The sequence below is a fragment of the Delphinapterus leucas genome, chromosome 3 (genome assembly GCF_059928025.1).
Source record: "Delphinapterus leucas isolate spDelLeu-1000000601 "Yukka" chromosome 3, BTC_Dleu_Yukka2, whole genome shotgun sequence".
NCBI lineage: Eukaryota > Metazoa > Chordata > Mammalia > Artiodactyla > Monodontidae > Delphinapterus > Delphinapterus leucas.
This window is the reverse complement of record NC_143131.1, coordinates 162376934-162399878: the sequence shown is the minus strand read 5'-3', so window position 1 is coordinate 162399878 and position 22945 is coordinate 162376934. Positions and strand designations below refer to the sequence as shown.

General features: G+C 44.4%; 2 protein-coding genes and 2 pseudogenes across 3 annotated transcripts in view; 2 read left to right on the top strand and 2 right to left on the bottom strand.

Annotated features, from left to right (window-relative positions):
• Positions 1–311: 311 nt before the first annotated feature.
• On the top strand, positions 312–15785 carry LOC149749909 (UDP-N-acetylglucosamine--peptide N-acetylglucosaminyltransferase 110 kDa subunit pseudogene; annotated as a pseudogene). The gene is made up of 3 exons (XR_016392564.1): positions 312–3641; positions 10109–11676; positions 14278–15785. The product of XR_016392564.1 is annotated as a UDP-N-acetylglucosamine--peptide N-acetylglucosaminyltransferase 110 kDa subunit pseudogene (transcript).
• Positions 11686–22945, top strand: part of LOC149749906 (2'-5'-oligoadenylate synthase-like protein 2) — a 31136-nt gene continuing 19876 nt past the window's right edge. The window contains exon 1 of the mRNA XM_089908536.1: positions 11686–14428. Coding sequence (XP_089764662.1) covers positions 14334–14428 — 95 coding nt within the window. The 5' untranslated portion in view covers positions 11686–14333. The remainder of the gene's footprint in view (positions 14429–22945) is intronic.
• Positions 18338–20259, bottom strand: LOC149749907 (putative POM121-like protein 1). The gene has a single exon (XM_089908535.1). It carries the CDS (start codon positions 19743–19745, stop codon positions 19317–19319), a length of 429 nt encoding a protein of 142 aa, XP_089764661.1. The 5' UTR covers positions 19746–20259; the 3' UTR covers positions 18338–19316.
• Positions 18584–18689, bottom strand: LOC149749908 (U2 spliceosomal RNA; annotated as a pseudogene).

Here is a 22945-nt window from a genome sequence, read left to right as displayed (position 1 = left end):
AGATGATATTTCATCAGTCTTGTTTTTATTTAAGTTGAAAGGTTATATATTTCTACTGTCTACTGCAATACTGCTAAATATTTTTATAGTGCTTGTAAATCTTATGACATTATTTTTTTAGTTTGTATTTAAGGCATTTACTCAAAAGGGACCATATGCCTCAGTTCATGTCACTCTATCATCAGTGTGTATGGTCACTCTATTTTCTAATACTTTTAAGATTGGTTTTGGCCCCGACGTTCCTCTGCCAGATTTATTTCCTTTATTTTCCCCTATGTAGCACCATTTGGGCCATTTAATATGTAATCTCCCAACTCACCTTTATAGTTATTTTAAACATATGTATATATTTGAAATACCGAATTGTTTTGTATTTTCTAATTTTTGCAAAAGTAGTATCGACTACAAATCACATCCTATTCTTTTATTTTCTACTTTCATCTCTACACTTCCAGTGTCGAAGGCTGGACAGATCTGCCCACTTTAGTACTCTGGCAATTAAACAGAACCCTCTTCTGGCAGAAGCCTAGTCGAATTTGGGGAATGTGTACAAGGAAAGAGGGCAGTTGCAGGAAGCAATTGAGCATTACCGGCATGCATTACGTCTCAAACCAGATTTCATCGATGGTTATATTAACCTGGAAGCTGCTTTGGTAGCAGCAGGCGACATGGAAGGGGCAGTATAAGCTTACGTCTCTGCTGTTCAGTACAATCCTGATTTGTACTGTGTTCGCAGTGACCTGGGGAACCTGCTCAAAGCCCTGGGTCGCTTGGAAGGAGCCAAGGCATGTTATTTGAAAGCAATGGAGACGCAACCGAACTTTGCAGTAGCTTGGAGTAATCTTGGCTGTGTTTTCAATGCACAAGGGGAGATTTGGCTTGCAATTCATCACTTTGAAAAGGCTGTCACCCTTGACCCCAATTTTCTGGATGCTTATATCAATTTAGAAAATGTCTTGAAAGAGGCACGGATTTTTGACAGAGCTGTGGCAGCTTACCTTTGTGCCCTAACCTTGAGTCCAAATCATGCAGTGGTACATGCCAACCTGGCTTGTGTACACTGCGAGCAAGGCCTGATAGATCTGGCAATAGACACCTATTGGTGAGCTATTAGATTGCAACCACATTTCCGTGATGCTTACTGCAACCTAGCCAACGCTCTGGAAGAGAAGGGCCGTGTTGCCGAAGCAGAAGATTGTTATAATACAGCTCTGCGGCTGTGCCCCACCCATGCAGACTCTCTAGCCAATATCAAAGGAGACCAGGGAAACATTGAAGAGGCAGTTCGCTTGTATTGTAAAGCATTAGAAGTCTTCCCAGAGTTTGCTGTTGCCCATTCAAATTTAGCAAGTGTATTGGAGCAGCAGGGAAAACTGCAGGAAGCTCCGATGCATTATAAGGAGGCTGTTCGAATCAGTCCTACCTCTGCTGACGCCTACTGTAATATGGGAAACACTCTAAAGGAGATGCAGGATGTTCAGGGAGCCTTGCAGTGTTATACTCCTGCCATTCAGATTAACCCTGCATTTGCAGATGCCCACAGCAATGTGGCTTCCATTCACAAGGATTCAGGGAATATTCCAGAAGCAATTGCTTCTTATCGCACTGCTCTGAAGCTTGAACCTGACTTTCCTGACGGTTATTGTGATTTGGCTCATTGCCTGCAGATTGTCTGTGATTGGACAGACTATGATGAGCGAATGAAGAAGTTGGTCAGCATTGTGGCTGACCAGTTGGAGAAGAATAGGTTGCCTTCTGTGCAGCCTCATCATAGTATGCTGTATCCTCTTTCTCATGGCTTCAGGAAGGCTATTGCTGAGAGCCATGGGAACCTCTGCTTGGATGAGATCAGTGTCCTTCGTAAACCACCGTACGAACATCCAAAAGACTTGAAGCTCAGTGATGGTCGACTGCGTGTAGGATACGTGAGTTCTGACTTTGGGAATCATCCTACTTCTCATCTTATGCAGTCTATTCCAGGCACGCACAATCCTGATAAATTTGAGGTATTCTGTTATGCCCTGAGCCCAGATGACGGCACAAACTTCCGAGCGAAGGTGATGGCAGAAGCCCATCATTTCATTGATCTTTCTCAGATTCCATGCAATGGGAAAGCAGCTGATCGCATCCATCAAGATGGTATACACATCCTTGTAAATATGAATGGTTATACCAGGGGTGCTCGAAATGAACTCTTTGCTCTCAGGCCAGCTCCTATTCAGGCAATGTGGCTGGGCTACCCTGGAACCAGTGGTGTGCTTTTCATGGATTATATCATCACTGATCAGGAAACTTCACCTGCTGAAGTTGCTGAGCAGTATTCTGAGAAACTGGCTTATATGCCCCATACTTTCTTTATTGGTGATCATGCCAATATGTTCCCTCACCTGAAGAAGAAAGCAGTCATCGATTTTAAGTCCAATGGGCACATTTATGACAATCGGATTGTGCTGAATGGCATCGACCTCAAAGCATTTCTTGATAGTCTCCCAGATGTGCAAATTGTCAAGATGAAATGTCCTGAGGGAGGAGACACCGCAGACAGCAGTAATACAGCTCTTAATATGCCTGTCATTCCTATGAATACTATTGCAGAGGCAGTTATTGAAATGATTAACAGAGGACAAATTCAGATAACAATTAATGGATTCAGTCTTAGCAATGGACTGGCAACTACCCAGATCAACATTAAGGCTGCCACTGGAGAGGAGGTTCCCCGTACCATTATTGTAACCACACGTTCTCAGTACGGGTTACCGGAAGATGCCATTGTGTACTGTAACTTCAATCAGTTATATAAAATTGACCCATCTACTTTGCAGATGTGGGCAAATATTCTGAAGCGTGTTCCCAATAGTGTACTGTGGCTGTTGCGTTTTCCAGCAGTAGGAGAACCTAATATTCAACAGTACGCACAAAATATGGGCCTTCCCCAGAACCGTATCATTTTTTCACCTGTTGCTCCTAAAGAGGAACATGTTCGGAGAGGCCAGCTGGCTGATGTCTGCTTGGACACTCCACTCTGTAATGGACACACCACAGGGATGGATGTCCTTTGGTCAGGGACACCCATGGTGACTATGCCAGGAGAGACTCTTGCTTCCCGAGTTGCAGCTTCCCAGCTCACTTGTTTAGGCTGTCTTGAGCTTATTGCTAAAAATAGACAAGAATATGAAGACATAGCTGTGAAACTGGGAACTGATCTAGAATACCTGAAGAAAATTCGTGGCAAAGTCTGGAAGCAGAGAACATCTAGCCCTCTGTTCAACACCAGACAATACACAATGGACCTAGAGCGGCTCTATCTACAGATGTGGGAGCATTACGCAGCTGGCAACAAACCTGATCACATGATTAAGCCTGTTGAAGTCACTGAGTCGGCCTAAATAATGACTGTGTGCACAGGAGAATTACCCTGTACCTGAGCCTCAACCTTCTGGGGGAAAGGCAACTACTTTCTCCTTATCTGTACAATACCATGTTGCAGATGGGTGACAGACAATGATAAGATAGCACAGCCAGACTTGCTTCCTGCATGATCATGATCACGATAGGGAGAGACACAAGAGATGGGAAACTGCTGCTCCACAAGGAGTCTCCATAGAATTTTGCAGCAGCCAGGTGTCTGGAAGGTCTGGAAGGTAAGTCTGGAAGGTCTGATCTCCCTTGGTCTTCCATGGGATGGATGGTTAGTGTGGAAGGGAGATAGAGATTGCCCAGCCGTTTTGTGATTATCATGGATTGATTGAGTCTTCTGGATTAATATTTTTCTTTATATTTTGGGTATTGGAGCTTTTAAAAATGTTTGGTTTCAGGTATTTTTATTCATGTGAAGTGTATATGATTCTCTTGAGATAAGGTTTTAAGCTAAAATATTCCTTGTTTTAGTTTCTGAACTCTACAGATAAATGGGGACTTTGCTGCTGTAGTCTTTTTATAGGTTTTATAAACCACTTGAGCCTACATCAGTCATTTTAGTTTGTGACATAATGTTTGGAACTATCAGTGCTTTGTTGGTTTATAGATGATGGCTTAAATTCTTTTCCTGGTCCGCTTCCTTCTTCCCTTTCCCCCACTTTAAAAATTCTCCTGTAACTTGGCTAACAAAAAACCAAGTCTGATTCAAAACCTCCCGGAGTGTTTCTCTTAGCTCGAAGGGACTGTCCCTACTTGTTCCCCTCCTTGTTCCATTCCATGGGAGATAAATCACCAGGGCCCAGAAATCAGAAAGAATGTAAAATGAGACAAGCAAAGCTGTCTCCCCCCTGCACATGCAGGTTATTTTTGATGCTTCTGGGTTTATGGGTTTTCTCCCAGGGAAGTTAACCTTGAGCCGAGACAGTCTGTAGATAATGTAAACCACCATCTGGCAACCTTCCTTTTTCTAGTCTATATAATCTGCAACTGTAGCAGGAAGGTGTGAGTCTTCCTTTGGTTCCAGAGTGAAATGCGAGTTGGAGTTGGAGTTGGAAAAGAGGCCCACAACCAAGTGTTAGAGAAGGAAATGTGAAGTCATTAGTGAAAAACCAGGTTGAAGTTAAGGTGAAGAGGCATGAGGAAATGGTCAACTGTTACAGTATTACAAAGATCATCAAGAAGCATATCCATGAATGTGGTTTGTATTGCAATCTGCTGAAAAAGAGACAAGTATCCTGGCCTGGCCTTCATGGAGATTATATTTTATTGATTCTGATAATAGATTATTGTTGAAAAGGGCCTCCTATAAATTATAACCATGCAAAGGCAGCAAGATAATTTTTTTTCTTTATGTATGTGTTTCTCATTCCTACTCAATTCTCTCTTAGGGGAAGAGAAAATCACACACAAAAAAATGTCAAGTCTCAGCTATTCCTTTTCAAAATAATTTTTTTCCAAATTCCAGTGGAGGCAATAGGTTAACTGTTAAGATTTGTAAGGCTCAAAAAGCTAGATTTTTACAAAGTGTACCCAAATTTTATTCTATAACTAATAGCTTTGGAAAGAATGTGTCATGATGCAAAGTTGGAAAAAGCTGGTTTTTCTTCCGTGAATGACTTCAGTGTGTTGGGAGAAGAGGCAGAGAAGAAATCAAAGTAATTAAACATGGGGTGAGTTTTCCTGATAGGGGACTCTAGTGCTTTAAAATAGACTAGATAACCCTAGGGATAAGCTGAGGGTAGAACAGACCAATGCCTCATTTCCAATCTGGTACCCTGGAAGAAAACAGTGTATTTCCTTTGAAGTCTTGAGAGGTTTCTCTTCTGCTTTGTTTTGGTTTTGGTTCATTTTGTAATCAACCTTATTAAGGTATCATTTACATACAATAAAATGCAGACATTTTTAGTCAATAGTTCAGTGACTTTTAATTAATGTATACATTTGTATAACTACCACCCCCATAAAGATAGATAACAATTCTAAAACCCTAGAAAGTTTCCTCCTAGGCTTTTGCAAAAGTATCCCCATCTCCCACCCCAAGGCAACCACGGATCTGTTTTTTATCTTTAGAGATGACTTTTGCCCAGTTTAGAATTTCATGTAAGTTGAATAATACAGTAGGTGCCCTTTTGATCTGGCTTCACTTGCTCAGCATATAGTTTTTGAGATTCATTCATGTTGGGATGTTTTAAACCAGGACTTTAGCCTGGGTGGCTGATGTTGTCTGAAGGCACTTATAGGTACATCTGAGTCTCTGGCATTGTCACTGTCTGTTCTTGGCTCCGTATTTTCAACTTTACTAAGAAGCACAAGGTTGAAGTAAGGAAGATCATTGTCAGTATAATGGAGGTGAAGTGGGTTCTGTTATATAATATTCTCAGCAAAAATTGACCTGCTTGGAATCATTGTGTTGATAATTGACAAGAATACTCTTCTTCCAAAAACCTTGGTACTATAAAACTTCTAAAGGACGCTGTCCTAGGACTCTTTTAGTTTTCATTTTTTGGGAAACATTTCTGGAAAATTCAAATGTTCACAACCTGAAAGAAGCAATTATTCACCTGAAGGCTGACTCTGCTAAAGTTGAGTTGTCCGACCTTTACATGCTGATAGAAGCCAAATAGCCTTGCAAAACAATGCTCTCTTATTGGATATAAGCATATAGATTGTTTAAGATGGACGTGTATATGCAGTAAAGTGAAAAAACAGAGAATCTTTGGGTTTCCCTTGCTGGGTTTTTTTTATTTTTTCATTTAAGTTTCTATAGCGTATGCTAATAATTCAGGGTAACCTCAGGTTAGTTTTAGTTCCACTCTTTACATAAATGTTGAAGTACTCCATACCCACCGTTTTCCTACCTTCCTTCTTTTCTTCCATCTTTCCTTTCTCACTTCTTATAATCCATTATACTTAATCCTGCATTTGCTGAGGTGGCACTTAGTGTAGGAAAATACTGTGAAATTTTGCTGTTCAGAATGCATGTTGACCAAATTCTATATTGAGAAAAGGTCTGAATTTACCCAGAGTAACCCTTTCTCAGCGTCTTTGAATAAAGGCCATAGAAAGTGGGCTATATATAGTATCCTGACAGGTATGTAGAATTCATAGCAATTGCCCTCAAAGAGCTTACCTATCGTAGATGCATATGAATGCATTTAATGATTGCTTTATTGGCAGCAGTGCCATCATACACGGTCTGTTTGGTTTTATATCATTCTCATTACCTGCTGATTACCACTGTATACATTGCAAATGGAATGGTTTCTATGGCTTGTGAACTTAACGGCCAAATAATATGTAATTTATTGCACACTTTAGTGTAGAAGATGGAGACTCCATAACTTTTCGTGTGTTCTTTGCCCCTTTGGAATGTATTACCCTGAGATCAGGCAAAGTAATAAATTTATTTCAAATGTGCGTGATAGCTAAACATCAGTTAGGAATGGTGGGCAATATTTCTTCTTCCAGCAACATAACAGTGTTTAAAGACTAAGCCATTGAACGTGGAGTTACTGAACATGGGACTCAGTTCACTGGGATCCTTCTTAGAAAAATAAAGCAAAACTTGAATTGGATTTGTGTTGCTTATTCAAGTAGTAACTTATCAGCTACATCTTGAACTTAATTTGTCACAAACATTTGGTATTTTATTAACTCTCTTCCCCTTCTTCCCCCGACTCTCACGAGAATGGATCATGAGTATCTTAAAACATACTAAGTCGTCTTCCATCCCTGTTAATCTAACTACAAGAGCACACTTTCCTTATCCAATGCAACTTACTGTCTTTTAGAGTAGCTGTGCTTTTAATTCTGTACAAAATTACAACCAGCAAAGAGAAACATTTTCAAGGAGCCACCACATTGTAGAGCTTTAGAAAGAAGACTTTAGAATTAAGGGCAAATATATCAATTTATAGCTAAAGCACCTGAGGCCTAAAGTAGGCAGGTTACCATCGAGGTCAGGGAAAGTGGTGGAAGATCAGGTTTCAAGCTGAGGAAGAGTCTAGAGGGACTCAATCTGAGCAGGTCAAAAACTGAAATGAGACCACGAATGTTCTGGGAAGGCTGGCATGTGGCCTCAAGTGTGGGATTCAGACAGGGAGTGGGCCCGGGGGGAACTGAGCTTCTGCAGTAGGCAGAGAAGTCCACCTCCTCTCCGGAAAGTGCCGCTGACATCAGGGAGTTGAGGGGAAAGAGCAATGAGTTCCAGTCCACCTGAGAAAGCAGGCCAGTCTGATTAACTCTGAATTTAGGCTTATTTCAGATACTTCTTGAGAAAGAACTTGGACAAGAGCAAGTCCCACGCAGCCTCTTTTAAATCCATGCCCAGTATTTTCTGGTGGAGTTGCTTAAACCCTCCAAGTGACTCCAGCATTTTAATTTCACTCTGTAAATAATTCCGACAGTTCTATGATTGATTATTTAATGGGCAAATAAGTAGGGTCACAAAAGAGTGTGAATGTATTTTACAGAATGAGGATGGGCGGAGTGGAGCAGTCTGGAACAGCACACCAATAAAAAGGGATCTTGGTAAAGAAGAACGTCTATTAGAAATGGAGAGGAATTCGCAAGGAAATTAGTGCCTGACTCCACGCCCTTCTCTCTGCATGTTTAAAAGCTAGTTTCTAATTTTATTTTCATAGGAGATGTCTCTGTGATGAATTGTCTTTTACCTCCACACTAGTTATCACATGGACATATTGTGAAGTTTGTGTGAGAGAAAGCAAGTATTAGAATTTCTCTTGCAAGCAGCCATAAGCACTGCCTGGAACAGTCTAGGATAGAAGGAGAAGGAAAGGAAGGTGGAAACAAAGGAGAAAGACAGCTGATGATGCTGGAGTCTCTCGCTGGGATTTGTGGTATCTCATTTTGAAACTAAGTACAGAAAGTCAGAACTTGACTGATTGTTTCTTGATCACGGTTTGTTTTCATTTTTGCTTTTTTCGTGCTCTCTCATCAGTTATTCCAGCCAGTGCCATGTCATTTTCAGTTTCAGTAAGTAAGCATGCCTGTCTTGTTTCCATTTGCATTATTCATGCAAACGTTGATTGAACTGATGACCCCGAGTTATCACGGAAACATTAAATACACCAGTGGATACATTTCTTAATTTTAGAAAAAAATTACCGAGTGAAGGTTAAAACAACTCCTCTTCATTTTGTCATTTTAAAAATACTTCTCCTAACATGCAATACCTCATTGCCTAACAATGCCAGATAAATGAAGAATTCCTATGTATTCCTGAATGCAGGCTAGTCTGTATATTTTTTGGCAGGTATGACCGTTACCGAGGGTAACGGCCTGGTTTGCTGGCCATGTCCTGTCTCCTAGAAAGTTGTACTTTCTGTTTTCTTTCAGTTGGTCCATTGGATATCAGAGGTGAATTTATAAAACTATACTTCCCTTTACACTTACTTTGTTTTGTTTTGTTTCCCTTGAAGACTAGTTGATTGACAATGTTGTGTTTCAGGTGTACAGCTAAGTGATTCAGATATATATATATATCTTTTTCAGACCCTTTTCCTTTATAGGTTATTACAAGGTATTGAATATAGTTGCCTGTGCTATACAGCAGGACCTCGTAGTTTATCTACTTTATATATAGTATACCCTTACTTTCTGTGACCCACGCTGGTCAGACCACATAATTATTTTCACTTCTGATATAATTTTTTCCGGTCCAACCTCAAATCTTTGATAAGAAGATATTTTAAAATAAGTTTAGCATGTGTGTGCTCTAAATCCAACAGTAGTTATTAGAGATATGATTTTGCACTAGGTATTCCTCCCTTTTTTGTTCTTGGCCAACCAATTGAAAATTAGTTTTTATTTTCTGGTTGATTTGCTAGATGTTTATGACTATAATAAAAGTCTTAAATTTTGTCTCATATCTTAAAACACAATCTGAATTAGCAATGGATATTGTGCCATACATAGGGGCTGTGATATAAATATAGTTTCTAACTTCAAAAACATATAACCTAGAAGGGAACACAGACACATATGCAGCAATTATGGTAACTGCATTTGTTTACTAAGTGAAATAGTACTGAGATGGATAAAGTGCTAGCGAGCCTTGAACAGGCAAATCAGCTGCAAAAATAGATGCGCAGTTCTTTAAAAATCTTTTTAACATTTTTCCAGGTACAGGTAGAATATAACTTAGCATAAAAACGGTATGGGTTTGAGGATATGGGGAGGGGGAAGGTTAAGCTGTGACAAAGAGAGTGGCATGGACATATCTACACTACCAAACGTAAAATAGATAGCTAGTGGGAAGCAGCCACTTAGCACAGGGAGATCAGTTCGGTGCTTTGTGACCACCTGGATGGGTGGGATAGGGAGGGTGGGAGGGAGACAAAAGAGGGAGGGGTTATGGGGATGTATGTATATGTATAGGTGATTCACTTTGTTATAAGGCAGAAACTAACACACCATTGTAAAGCAATTATACTCCAATAAAGACGTTAAAAATAAATAAGTAAAAGAAGACTGACTCATCCAATTAAAAAAAAAAAAGAAATTCTCTCATCCTGGATTCAAGAGAAGGGATGAAGTAAAAGGATGAGGAAGAACAAGAAGAGGAAATGTGAGCGTGGAGAGGGTAGGAGGAAGAGCAGAAGGCAAATAAGTGTATGTGCTTCTCTTGCCATCCCTGACTTTTTTTTTTTTTTTTTTTTTGGCGCTTCAGGAAAACCCAAAAGCCAGAGAAGAGCACAGAGGTGCTCACCACTGCATGTGAACAAAAAGGTGGAGAGAAGAGAATGGTGGTAATCTGCGCAGGCAACTGGAGGATGACCTGAGTGCATCTCGCCAGGGAACAGTCCCCGTTCCATAGAATCCCTGAAGATGCCAGGCTCTTATGTTTAGATGGGGGGCCGAAGGTGTCTGTGGGGTCATCACATACATCACTCCTGGAGGTGTTGTTCACATTGTGTTCTTTGTAAAGAGTGTCCCTGGTGAGGTTCAACATCTCCCTCTGCAGGACCCAGCCTTGCCCTCCCAACCCGCCAAGGTCAGCAGACAACATCCCCAGTTAATCACCAGGTGTAGTGAGATATCTGGAGTGGCCCTGGTACCCCCCAGTTCAGGCGTCCTGGGGAAAGGGTGAGGAGGACAGAGGAACCGGGGCTTCTTCTCATGCAAGCAGACAGCTCACCTGGCCCAGCGCTGCTGCATCCCTGTGGGCACACAGTAGCCCTGTCATCCGGTAGGGGACACTGCAGGATCCACACCTGGCTGGGATTTGCCCAACCCCTGGGGACCCCTCAGCCTCTGTGGAGCCCCACTGAAGGGCCTGGGTCACCTCATGGCACCATTTCTCAACCTGAGGTTCTATAGATTTTTCATAGATGTGTAAAAATTGAATACAACACACACACAAAATGAAGGCAATTCAAAGCAATGCTAATTTAGGATGAGTTAAAGGGCCAGGATTCCAAATTAATTATGACCTTAAAATTAGATAACAAATACATCTGGTTTTATTACATGCTGAAAAGCAGTGTCTTCTACAAACTTTTCATGTTGGGATACAGCAAAGCTATAGAATTTATGATTCTGTGACCACAGCATCAGGATATTTTTAAATTAAAAAGCACAGGCAAGTTTGGCTGGGGTGTTAAAGAAAGAAAAACGATTATTAGGGGAAAAGGGAACATTGCGGTTCTCTGCCCACTTCCACTGTGCTGGTCTCATGATGGGCCGTGTTGCGTGTGGGCTGGAGGGACAGGGTCACTACTCCCACCTGTGTCATCAGACCTCCCACTCCTCACAGCGCCCAGGTGGGAGGGACCCACACTTTTCACCCTGGAGCCCCAGTGCCTCCCCTTTCCTCTGCATCACTTTCACTGTTCAGGGGACCAGTCGCTCGAACGCCGCCCGGCCAAATGCCCAGGTTAAATCGCCCCTGTAGGACAGGTCTCTCTGCTACCAGAACACACTTGGCAAAGAGCAGCAAACAGGCCCCAGTGCCCTGGGGATGTGAGCCCTGGGGATGTCAGGGCCCAAAGTCACTTGCAGGGTCTGAGTAGCCCCCTGGGTCCCACACACCGACCCCAGGGAGCCCACCTCCCCACTGACTCCAGTCCCTGCCTTTGTGTGGCAGGTTCTCGTCTGACTCCTGTGAAGACTGTGACCTGGAGGCCTCAGCCTGAGACTCAGAGGGGATGGAGCTTGTGCAGCGTCTGGCAGCTTAAATGAGACACGAGGCCAAGGAAGGAGGGCCGCCTCTCTGCTCCGCCTCCGCTCCTGAGTCAGGTAGTGAGTGCCGGTTACTTCCTGTCGGAGCTGTACAGATTTAGCATAATTTTAGATATATGTCTTACTTTTAACAGTGAAAGGCTGTTACATCAAACAAAATTGATCTCCTCTTTTTTTTTTTAAACATTTCTATGTAAAATAACACACAAGTATAGAAAAGCACCCTCCGCAAAGGGAGGGCTCAGTGAATTACAATGGGCGCTGCACTCTGGGGAGCAGTAGTTCTTCCCTCTGTAAAAGCCCAGATGCTTCAGAGAAGCTCCTCTCAGCTTCCTTACTCTGGCCCCACCTCCACAGCGGAAATCCCAAAGGGACTGGATTCTCCCAGCCCTCCAGCACCCTCCACTACTTTCTCATTGTGCTGCCACACTCATTTTGAGTTATTTGTGTGTAAATCACTGCACTTGGAATATACATGGAGTAACTGACTTCATTCTTATAACCGAATAAGTTAGCACTTATTCTTCGACAGGGGGCGGCCAGAGTGCTGGGGACGTCCTGTATATTGAACTGGGTGTTGGTAACAGATGTGTTTATATTTACAAGAAACCATAAAGCTCTATGCTTAAGATCTGTGCCCTGTACAATACACCAAGTAAACTTCAATTAGAAAGAGATGCCAAAAAAATTTCCCCACAAAACAAACTTCAGGGCCAGGTGGCTTCCTCTGATTTCTACCAAACATTTAAGACAGAAACGATGCCCGTCTCCTACACACTCTTCCAGAGAACAGATACAGAGGGAACACACCCACACTGCTTTCATCGGACCAGGAGAATACTGATGTCATACCAGCAGTAGATATTACAGGACAGGAGAAATTCCAGGCTAAACACTTCTGAATGTCGATGTCAAAATCCAAAAGCAAATATTAGCAGTCTAAACCTAGAGGTTTTCAGAAAGGAAGGAAACTGGGATTTCGTGGCGGTATTTCCAGTGGTTGATGTGGACAGGATCACTGGGTGTTTGGGCGCTGCCTGGGAACGTGGAGAGAAGGGACAATGCCATCGGGTTAGTGGAATGAACACTTGGTGACAGAGATTAGGAGGGCCTGGGTCATCCTCAGAGACAGTCCTGGGATGGGATCTCTAGGCTGTGGCTATGGAGGGGTCCCTCTAGAAGGGCATGGGCCTCTCTCCTGTGCCACTGCAGGGTCTAGGGATGGATGAGGAGTTTGTAGGGGCTGGATTTTGATGAGGAAGGATGAGCAGGGAAGGTGCGCCCTCAGAGCCAGTGCGGCCACGGCCCCTCCCCAGCCAGGCCGTAGCCCAGGCTACTCAGACAGTTGCTCACATCAATAGTCAGGCGACAGTGGGGCACGCCAGCTTCACCCACTAAACCACCAAGCACAGCCCAGCAGGCCACTGTCCTGATTAATCAGCACTAACTGTGCATCCAGGGCTGGTTGTTGAAGACCAAGCTAATTTGTTAGAGACGTGCCATGTGGGCAACTGGCTTGGAGAGACCAGGGCTCTGAGCCACGTGGAGACAAGCCGACCACTGGTCAGACCACCAGGAGGCTCACCCAGTGTGTGAAGACGCTGAGGGAGGAGGGACGTAGATGGGACCCCCTGATCCTTCAAGGGACCTTCTTTCAGGGATATTTAAGAGCTGTGGGGTCAGGGATCAACATGTAAGGGAGGCAGTGGGTCAGGCTTGGGCCCTCCTGTTGGCTCAGACCCCTCCTGTCCTTGGAGCAACCATGGGGCAGGCAGGAGGCTTGGGGGGATGGAGGGAGGGGAGCCCTGGGCTCAGGAGTCCAGAGCACCATCTAGAGGATTCAGGGGTTCAGGGATTTCTGTCCCAGGGAACCAACTACATTCCTGTCCCACATCCATCTGTCATCAGCTTTGCGACTCCGGGAAAGTCACTTAAAATCTCAACATTTTAGTGCCATGTACCATAAAATATGGTTCACAGCACCTGCCATGAGTTCCCCACGGGGCTGATGTGGGGATCACAGGAGATGATGACAGATATTCTTCACAAGCTCTAAAGCATCACACCCATAACCTTCCCCACTCCCCTGCCCTGTGGCATCCAGGTCCCCTCTCTGGAGGCAGCACTACCACATTTCTTGCTTATTCTTCCAGACATTTAATATTTGAACACTTAGGTAGCACTTATGAAGTAACCATCATTTTTCATCAGGGTCTACCTGATTTGCTGTATTAAGCTTCCTCATGTAATACTAATAAGTGGACCCTATTAACATTTCCACTATCACAGAACAAGGAACTGAGGACAGAGGGTCTGCATAACCTTCCCAGGTTCATGTGGCTTCTGGTATGATTTGAATCCAGACCATCAGGCACCAGCCCCCACTCTGTCGGTCACTGTGCTGTGCTCCCTTTCTATATTATCTCACTAAATAAAGTCATGTCCCGTGCAGTCAGCCTGCTGGCTATTTTAAGTGCACACCACATTGCAACACCCTCTTCTCAGCCCAGCTTCGATTCACGTGACTCCCCTAGACTCCCCTAGGAGGCTGGTGAACAAAGAGAACAGACGTGTGACCTGGGAATGAATTGACACCTCTGCATGGTCTTCTCCCAGCAACATATCAATAGTTCTCTCAGTTTTTGTTGTGTTTTCCAGGATCATGACTCGGGTACCAAGAAGAAAAGGAAGATTATAAAGGAATCAAACACAGGATGCACAAGAATATCATCTGTGATCAAGATAATCTGCTGGCCATCCGCAGCGGTGGTTCAGGCACATCAGAATCAGCATCTGGCCAAACAACAGGGTAGGGACCCAAATAGCACCCCCACTGACCACTCCATTGAAGGTACTGTGGAACTAATACCAGCAAGTAGATTCAGGAGCAATGGCTGTAGTTTGTACAGCAGAGCCTGGATCTGGCTGAGGGAGGATTGGGCAGGGAAGGTGCCCACTCAGAGCCCGTGCAGCCACTGCCCGCTCTTAGCCAGGCCTTAGTCCAAGCTGCTCAGACGATTGGTCAGTTTCTAGTCAGTGAGACCCTGGGGGCCTGTAACCTTCATGTGTTAAGCCACCAAAACACCAGCCCAGTAGACCCTGTTCCCAGCTAATGAATATTAACTGCTCATCATCCGGGTTTGATCAGTTGAAGATGATGCTAATTCTCTGTGCAACTGTCATGTGGGCAGTTGGTTTGGAATGTCCTGGGTTTTGAGTCAGTTAGGGAGTCAAGTAGACTACTGGTCATTCAGGGTGGTCACCTGACCACCAGGAAGTCTCACTGCAAATCAGCTGCTAGAATCAAGTGCTGAGGGGGAAGGGAGGGGAGATGCACACATATTTGGATACCCTGGTCCATCAGGGGGTCTGCATTTGGGGGAAAGACACTGTATTTGGGGTCAGGGATTGAAACGTAGAGCCAGGAGGTGGGTCCAGGTTTGAGCCATTCTCTTGGGCCAGGCACCTCCTCCGAGTACCAGCTGTCTCCCTGCAGCATTCTTGGGGCAGGAGGATGTGGGAAAGGGAGTGAGGAGAGCTCTTGGTTTGTGTATCCAGGGTATGATCTCATGTCCATGTGTTCCGGAATCTCTGTCCCTCCCCTGCCTCAGACCCATCACTCATCAGTGTTGTGACGCTAGACAAGTTACTCAATCTGTCTAAATTTCAGTGCCCTGAACCATAAAATATGGGTCACAGCCCCTACTCTGCCCACCCCACAGTGCATCACAAGAAATAATATTCTTTCCATGAGCTCTAAAACTTCTTACTCGTGTCATCAATGTGAAAAAGTAGGCTCTATCCTCCTATTTGTAGCCTCCTAGGTGCCCTTTCTGGAGACAGCCTACTTATTCTTCCAGGCATTTAATACTTGAACATTTATGTAGGTAGCACTTATGAAGTACCCATCATTTTTCTTCAGGCTTTGTATTTACTAATTTTTAGCCTCAGAACATAATACGAATAAGCAGGTCCTACTAATATTTCCATATCCCTGGCCAGGGAACTGAGAAACAGAAGAGCTAAGTAACTAACCTTCCCAGGTACACATGGCGTTCGAATAGGATTTGATTTCAGGCCATCAGGCACCAGCACCCATACTCTCCCTCATTGTGTTGTGCTGACTTTGTACTTGTCTCATGTAAATAAAGTTATTTTCCCCATGTGATGAGCCTGTTGGGTATTTTAAGTGCACGCTAAAATGCAAGGTCCATCTTCATAAGCCCTACTTTGATTCAGGGGACTCCCCGGGCAGCTAGTAATAAGGAGCTCTGAAGTTTCACCTGTGAATAAGACTTTTGCCAGGAAGATGTCAACACCTCTCACTATTGTGAATGTATTTCCTAGGAGCTTGTTTCAGGAATATGAAGAGAAAAAGACAAGGATTCAAACCAAGGATACCATATGGGGATTGATCCTCCGTGAAGAAAATATACTGGCTGGCCCTCACCGTCATTCAACAGCTCAGAATGAACATCTAGTCCCAAAGGGTTGAGCCTCAAATATCATCCCATACAAGCCACTCCATTGAAGTCACTGTGAGAATTCCATCCTGAAACTGATCAAGAGTAATGACTATAAAAAGGTTGTCATATTATCTTTTGATTGAGATATAATTCACATTTTTTTTAACTGTGTGATTCAGCTGCTTTTAGTGTGCTCAGGTTTTGCAATCAACATCTCTAATTCCAGTACATTTTCATCATCCCCAAGAGAAACCTCATACCTAGTATCAGTCATTCTCATTCTGTCCACCCCTTTCACCCCAGCCCTGGGTCTTTCTGTCTCTATTGATTTTCCTATGCTGGACCTTTCATATGAATAGAACCACACAATGTGCGGACTTCTGTGTCTGACTTTTGCAGTAAGCAAAATGTATTCAAGGTGCATCCAGGTTGTAGCATGTATCTGTCCTTCACCCTTTTAATGGCTGAATAATATTCATTGTATGGATATAACACATTTTATTTTTCCATTCCTCAGTTGGCGAATAGTTGGGTTGTTTCCACTCTTTGGCTATTATGAATAATGATACGACAATATAACACTCATGTACAAGTTTTTGTGTGAACATATGTTTTTTATTTCTCCTGGACATATACCTGGGAGTGGAGTTCCTGGGCCATATTGTATCTCTGTGTTGAACTTTTTGAGGAACGGCCAAACTATTTTCTTTTTCGTATTTGCACCAGCAATGATTGAAAGTGCCAATTTCCCCACATCATTGCCAACGCTTGTTTTTAAAAAAATTATATGGCACAATAGTGGGTATGAAGTGGTGTCTCACTGTGGTTTCAGTTTGCATAATTTTGACTTATAATTTTGCACATGTTTTCATGTGCTTATTGGCAATTTGTGTCTTCTTTGGAGCAGTATCTGTGCAGATTCTTTTTCTCATTTTTAAAATTTGGTTATTTGACATTTTATTGTTGAGTTGCCAGTGTTCTTTACATATTCTGAATACTAGGCTTTATCAGATATATGACTTGCAAACATTTTCCTTCATTCTGAAGGTTGTATTATGTCTTTCTTGATGGTGTTCTTTGAAACACAAAGGATTTTAATTTTGATAAAGTCCAATTTCTTTTTCCTTTTGTTGTCTGTGCCTTTGCTATCATATTTAAGAGTTCATTGCCAAATCCAAGACTATGAAGATTTATCCCTTTTTTTCTTCAGAAATTTGTATAGTTTAGCTCTTATATTTAACTCTTTGATCCATTTTAAATTCAAAGTCTATTTTGTCTGATATTGGTATAGACACTCCTGCTCTCTTGGTTACTATTTGAGTTTTCTCACTGAGTTTGGAATTCCCTTTTCTATCCTTTAACTTTCAGCCTGCTTGAGTCTTTTGATCTCAAGTAAGTCTCTTGTAGACAGCATATAGTTGGATCATATGTTTTTACCTATTCCGCCAATCTCTGTATTTTGATTGGAGAGTTTAATGCATTTACATTTAAAGTAATTGCTGACCAAAAAAAGACTTATTTCTGCTATTGTGCTGTTTCTTTTCCATCTGCCCAAAGCTTTTTTGCCCCTCATTTCCTGCATTCCTCTCTTTCGTTGTGTGTGTTTAGCTGATTTCTTACAATACAATATTTAAATTACTTTCTCACTTCCTTTTGGGAATATTCTATAGCTCTTTTCTTTGTGTTTACCATGGGGATTACCTTTAACATCCTAAAATTAAAACACTCTAATTTGAACTTATACCAGGTTAAACTCAACAACATCCAAGTTCTTGAAGCTAAAAGAGCATCCTACTATCTCAATGCAAAAGACCTTCTCCAAGACACACTGCAGTTTCTGCCTGGCTGGGACATTGCCCCAGAGTGCGGTTAAGTTGAAGGAGTCGAAGGAGGCATACATTTCCATCCTCTGGATCACTGCTCACCAAAAAATACATAATGCCAGGCACATATGTAGTTTTGAATTTTCTAATGAAGACACCAGGAAAATAAAAATGGTGGAGTCAATGTAAATAATAGATTTTTAATTCAGTATCTGCAAAGTGTTCGAATGTTTACATGTGGCACGAGAACTGTGGTCATATTACGAGGGCTTGAGAGCCGCATGGAGCAAGATAGAAGACAAACAGCATGCACTTGAAACTCTAAGAAGTGAACGCTAACAGGCAGATGGGGCCTGGAAGTCCAAAGTTGAATAACAGTCCGTAACAGGGTGATTACGGTGGGGTTTTTTCCTGCCTCTGTCTCCCAGCTTACGCAAGGCACGCAAAGTCCAGCAACAGCTGAAAGTTAAAACCATGGGATCAACCTTTTATTTCTAGCCAGACAAGTGAGAAAGTGGGGGGCTTGGATGTTGAGGAGTGAGGGGGTCATCCCCATTGGTCTTTTTCTCCCCAGTTACCACATCTCCCCTGCAACCTCAGTGATGGCAGAGGCCTTCACTGAGAAATGGCCTGTGTCTCTGGACAAAGGAACAGGTTAAGAGACTCCTATTGTTTGAAGAGTGTGGGGGCATGCCCGTTATTTTCCTTTCTTTTCTCTTGCTATTTAAATTGACAAGAACAGATACTACACTTGATCTTAGCCAAAAGCCTGAGATGAAATAGACAAAATAAACTTTAAGCTAAAATTACTGTCAAGTATAAATTTTACTAATATAGTAATCCCAAAGGACCAAAGAGCAGGGCAGTGGCTTTATTGAGAACCCAGGATTTCCGAGTGTCCACCGTGCTCAGTCACTTTTAAATCATCAGCACAGCCCTATAATTCAGAGATTTAGGTGAAGTGACTTGCCCACGGTCACACAGCTAAGTGAGAGTCTTGTGGGACCAAGAGTAACTTTTGCAAAGGCGTCTCTTGCTATACTTAATCACTGCCACCATCTGACACTCACATTCTTTCTTTTTATACTATTCTGTTTCCTTGGGTCAAAGAATCCGACCCCTGAATTAAGGTTAAATAGGAGTTAGTGGCAGATCAAAAGCCAAAATCGCTTCAAGATATTCTTTTCATTCCCCCAAGTAATGCCTTTAGTCACAAAAATATAGAACAACATAGACAATTACAAGTCAAGTGACCTTAGTGTTCACAGGCAAGCACTAATACATTTTAATGTACCATGATCATATTAAACTAGAAATAACTATGAAACATTTTCTGCGGAGAAGCAGCCCCTGCGGCAGGCAGCAGAAAGGGACAGGAAGGCTGCATGGCGCCCAGGCCCCCAATGGCCTAGGTCTCACCCTGCAGCGCACTGTTGATGTGCCGGAACGCTGCTTCCTTCTCGGAGTCTAGGTCTTCAGTGGCGACAGGGAAACCCAGCTCAGGGCCTGGGGGCAGCCTCAGAGGCTCCCCTCGCCGGTGCGGCAGCAGAGGAATCCTGCGTTTTCGGGGCCTGGGACTGTCAGATGTGCGGGAGCCCTTCCTCCAGGGCCCTTTCTGCCCTCTTGCTGCCTCTGCATCTTTGTCAGGCTGGCTTTTCCTCCGGTAAACCACCGGAGCTGCAGAGGGCGACGGAGGGCCCTCCTCGCTCCCTTTCTTTGCAGACTTCTGGGGCAGCCCTTGCGGTATGGCGGGACCCCTCCTTCTCTTCACTGGCGGGAAACCTCGGGTGGAGCTATATGAGCTCGTGATGGCGTTTCTTTGGGGGCAGGAGCTCATACAAGTGGTCTACAGTTTCCTGGTGGATCTGTCTTCTGCCCACTTGGCGTGGAGGTCTCTCTGCAGAGGTCCAGGCCTGGGCACGAAGAAAGAGCCCCCCAGGGGCCTAAATGCAGATCGTGCGCCCCCGGTGTCATCGGGGCCGCTTCTCTGGTCTTCGTTCCTCCCTGTGACTGTGGGGACTTCCTCCTGCTTGGCCATCCCTTGCCCGCTCTCTCCCAGGGCCCTCAACACCGTCTTCTCGGTGCTGTAGTTCGGGACACAGCTGGGTGTCGTGGCCGGCACTGGCTGCCCCCGCGCCACACTGACAGTGACTGTGTCCACTGCGGACACTGAGCTGCGGGACGTCGTGGAGGTGCGAGCACCCATCACTGCCTTCTTCCGATGGCCTCGCCTGCAGATGGAGATAAGGACCCCCAGAAAGGAGCGCAGGGTCTGCGGGATGGTAGAATGTGGCCTCAGAGACTCTGTGGCAAAGCGCAGATGCAGAGTCACTGGACACTTGTGGGCTGGCCTGCGAGTGGATAGCCGGCCATAGACAGCTGGGTGACCCGGGCCGGCCACGGTAAGTTGGTGGGCGTGGGGAGCGGGCCGGGGGCAGATGAACCCTCCTGGCAGGTGCTGATCCCCCAGTGCCCGGGGCGGGGGTGAGGGGCAGGGCCTACCTAAGTAACTGCCCCTAGAGAACTTGGGTGAGGTCGGTCCTTGGATAGAGAGCTGGGCTCCGAGCACTCTCCTTCAGCTGCCAACTCGGCCAAAATCGGAGTGCGCTCTCTTTGGCCTGTTGCTGGGATGCAGCTCTGGAACCTGTGAGCGAACAATGGGCGTGCGTTGGCGGGGCGCAAAAGTTTAGGGAGGGGTGGCGCATGCGCAGAGTACACGTCAGGCCCTGGGGCGCACAGGTGAGGATGCGCGCCCCTGGACCGTCTAGCGCTTCTGAATCTCCCCGGGGGTCTGAGGGCTGGAGGTGTTTGCCTTGAGGGTGATGAGCTTCTTGGCAGGGCAGCTGCCCCTTCTCCCCCGGCCGGCTCTAACTGTACAGGATGGGTCCCCGGCCACCAGAGCAGGAAAGCTGGAGAGCAGGGTACCTGGCTCAGCAGCCGCCGCCCGAGGTGGCAGATTTGGCGTCAGCGCCTGTGCGTCCACCTGCCCTCCCACCTGGTAACATTGGAGGAGAGAGCCGCTAAGAACAGAAGTGCAAAAAAAAGAAAAAAAACCCAGAAGTGCCCAAGCCAACCGGATCCTGCTGGGGTGACAACTGAAGGGGCAGGCAGGGCGGGCTGGGAGGGACATATATACCAGGTCCAAACCCAGAAAGATCTGAAATGCACGAGTCAGAATGAAAGTCCAGAATCATCCTTGGGCTTTGGGCTGAGCTGGAAGTATAGCCAAACTCTTCAAGGTCTCCAGCTCCACCTGCAGTTTCTGCCTGGCTGGGACATTGCCCCAGAGTGGGGTTAAGTTGAAGGAGTCGAAGGAGGCATACATTTCCATCCTCTGGATCACTGCTCACCAAAAAATACATAATGCCAGGCACATATGTAATTTTGAATTTTCTAATGAACACACCAGGAAAATAAAAATGGTGGAGTCAATGTAAATAATAGATTTTTAATTCAGTATCTGCAAAGTGTTCGAATGTTTACATGTGGCACGAGAACTGTGGTCATATTACGAGGGCTTGAGAGCCGCATGGAGCAAGATAGAGGACAAACAGCATGCACTTGAAACTCTAAGAAGTGAACGCTAACAGGCAGATGGGGCCTGGAAGTCCAAAGTTGAATAACAGCCCGTAACAGGGTGATTATGGCGGGTTTTTTTCCTGCCTCTGTCTCCCAGCTTACGCAAGGCACGCAAAGTCCAGCAACAGCTGAAAGTTAAAACCATGGGATCAACCTTTTATTTCTAGCCAGACAAGTGAGAAAGTGGGGGGCTTGGATGTTGAGGAGTGAGGGGGTCATCCCCATTGGTCTTTTTCTCCCCAGTTACCACATCTCCCCTGCAACCTCAGTGATGGCAGAGGCCTTCACTGAGAAATGGCCTGTGTCTCTGGACAAAGGAACAGGTTAAGAGGCTCCTATTGTCTGAAGAGTGTGGGGGCATGCCGTTATTTTCCTTTCTTTTCTCTTGCTATTTCACCTGAAAGGTCAACCTGGTCATAGGGAACTGCATGACAGCATGGCGGCTTAAACACTTTAAGGAACATGTAGGAGGGGCCCCTGAAGCCTGAGAATGTGGGTAGAATTCCAAAGAGGAGAGAGCTATAGGAGGAGATTATTTAGGTCTGTGTACGAGCCCACATAAGTCCTGGGATCCCCCTGAGCCTCATGCACAGACAGAGCCAACGAGGCAGAGTAGAGGCTTGCGGAAGTGAACTACAGTATAAACTGCCACTCAATTCCGAGATTAACCCCTGAGTGGTACGTGCACCATGTGGACACAAACAGCACAGCAGTGTCCTGAAAACTGCACCAAGACTGGAACAACTCAGAAGACAAGGCACAATACCTGTTTGACCATAGGTTCATGAATTGCTTAATAAAAACCACAGAAAAAGGAAAAGTATCAATCTCCTGAGGATTTTAATAGGAACCAGAGTCTCGAAACATAATAAGCAAACTTTCCAGGATACCACCCAAAATCACACAACGGAGCATACAAAGAACTAGGAAAATGTGACAAATTCTCAAGAGAAAAATGCAATCAACAGACCCAGCCCTGAAATAACCCACATGGAGGAATTAGCAGACAAAGCATCCATTACAACCATGCTCCATGAGTTAAAGGTAAATCCTCTTGAAATTAATGGAAAGAAGTTCTTCACTGAGAAGTACAAACTATGAAAAAGAAGCAAATGGAAAGTTTAGAACTTAACATGCAATATCCAAAAGCAAACATTCACTGGATGGGCTGAATAACAGAACAGAGAAAACAGAGGAAAGATTCAGAAAACTTATGGATCAATAGAAATGGCACAATCTGAAAAACAAAGAGGATACATGACTGAACAAAAATTAAGTCTCAGAGACATGTGAAACAATATTGCAAGTTCTACCTTTTGTGCCGTTGGAGGGTCTGAAGGAAAGGTGCAGAAGAAAATATATGAGGAAAAGAATAGTTGAAAACGTCACTGATTTCGAGACACAGACCTAAGCTCAGAAAGCCTCACCCTGACACACAATCTGATAAAAAAGCCAAGG

Coding starts and splice junctions, on each gene's coding strand:
- LOC149749907 (XM_089908535.1), bottom strand. CDS start 19,745: ATGAGCTCCTGCCCCCAAAGAAACGCCATCACGAGCTCATATAGCTCC.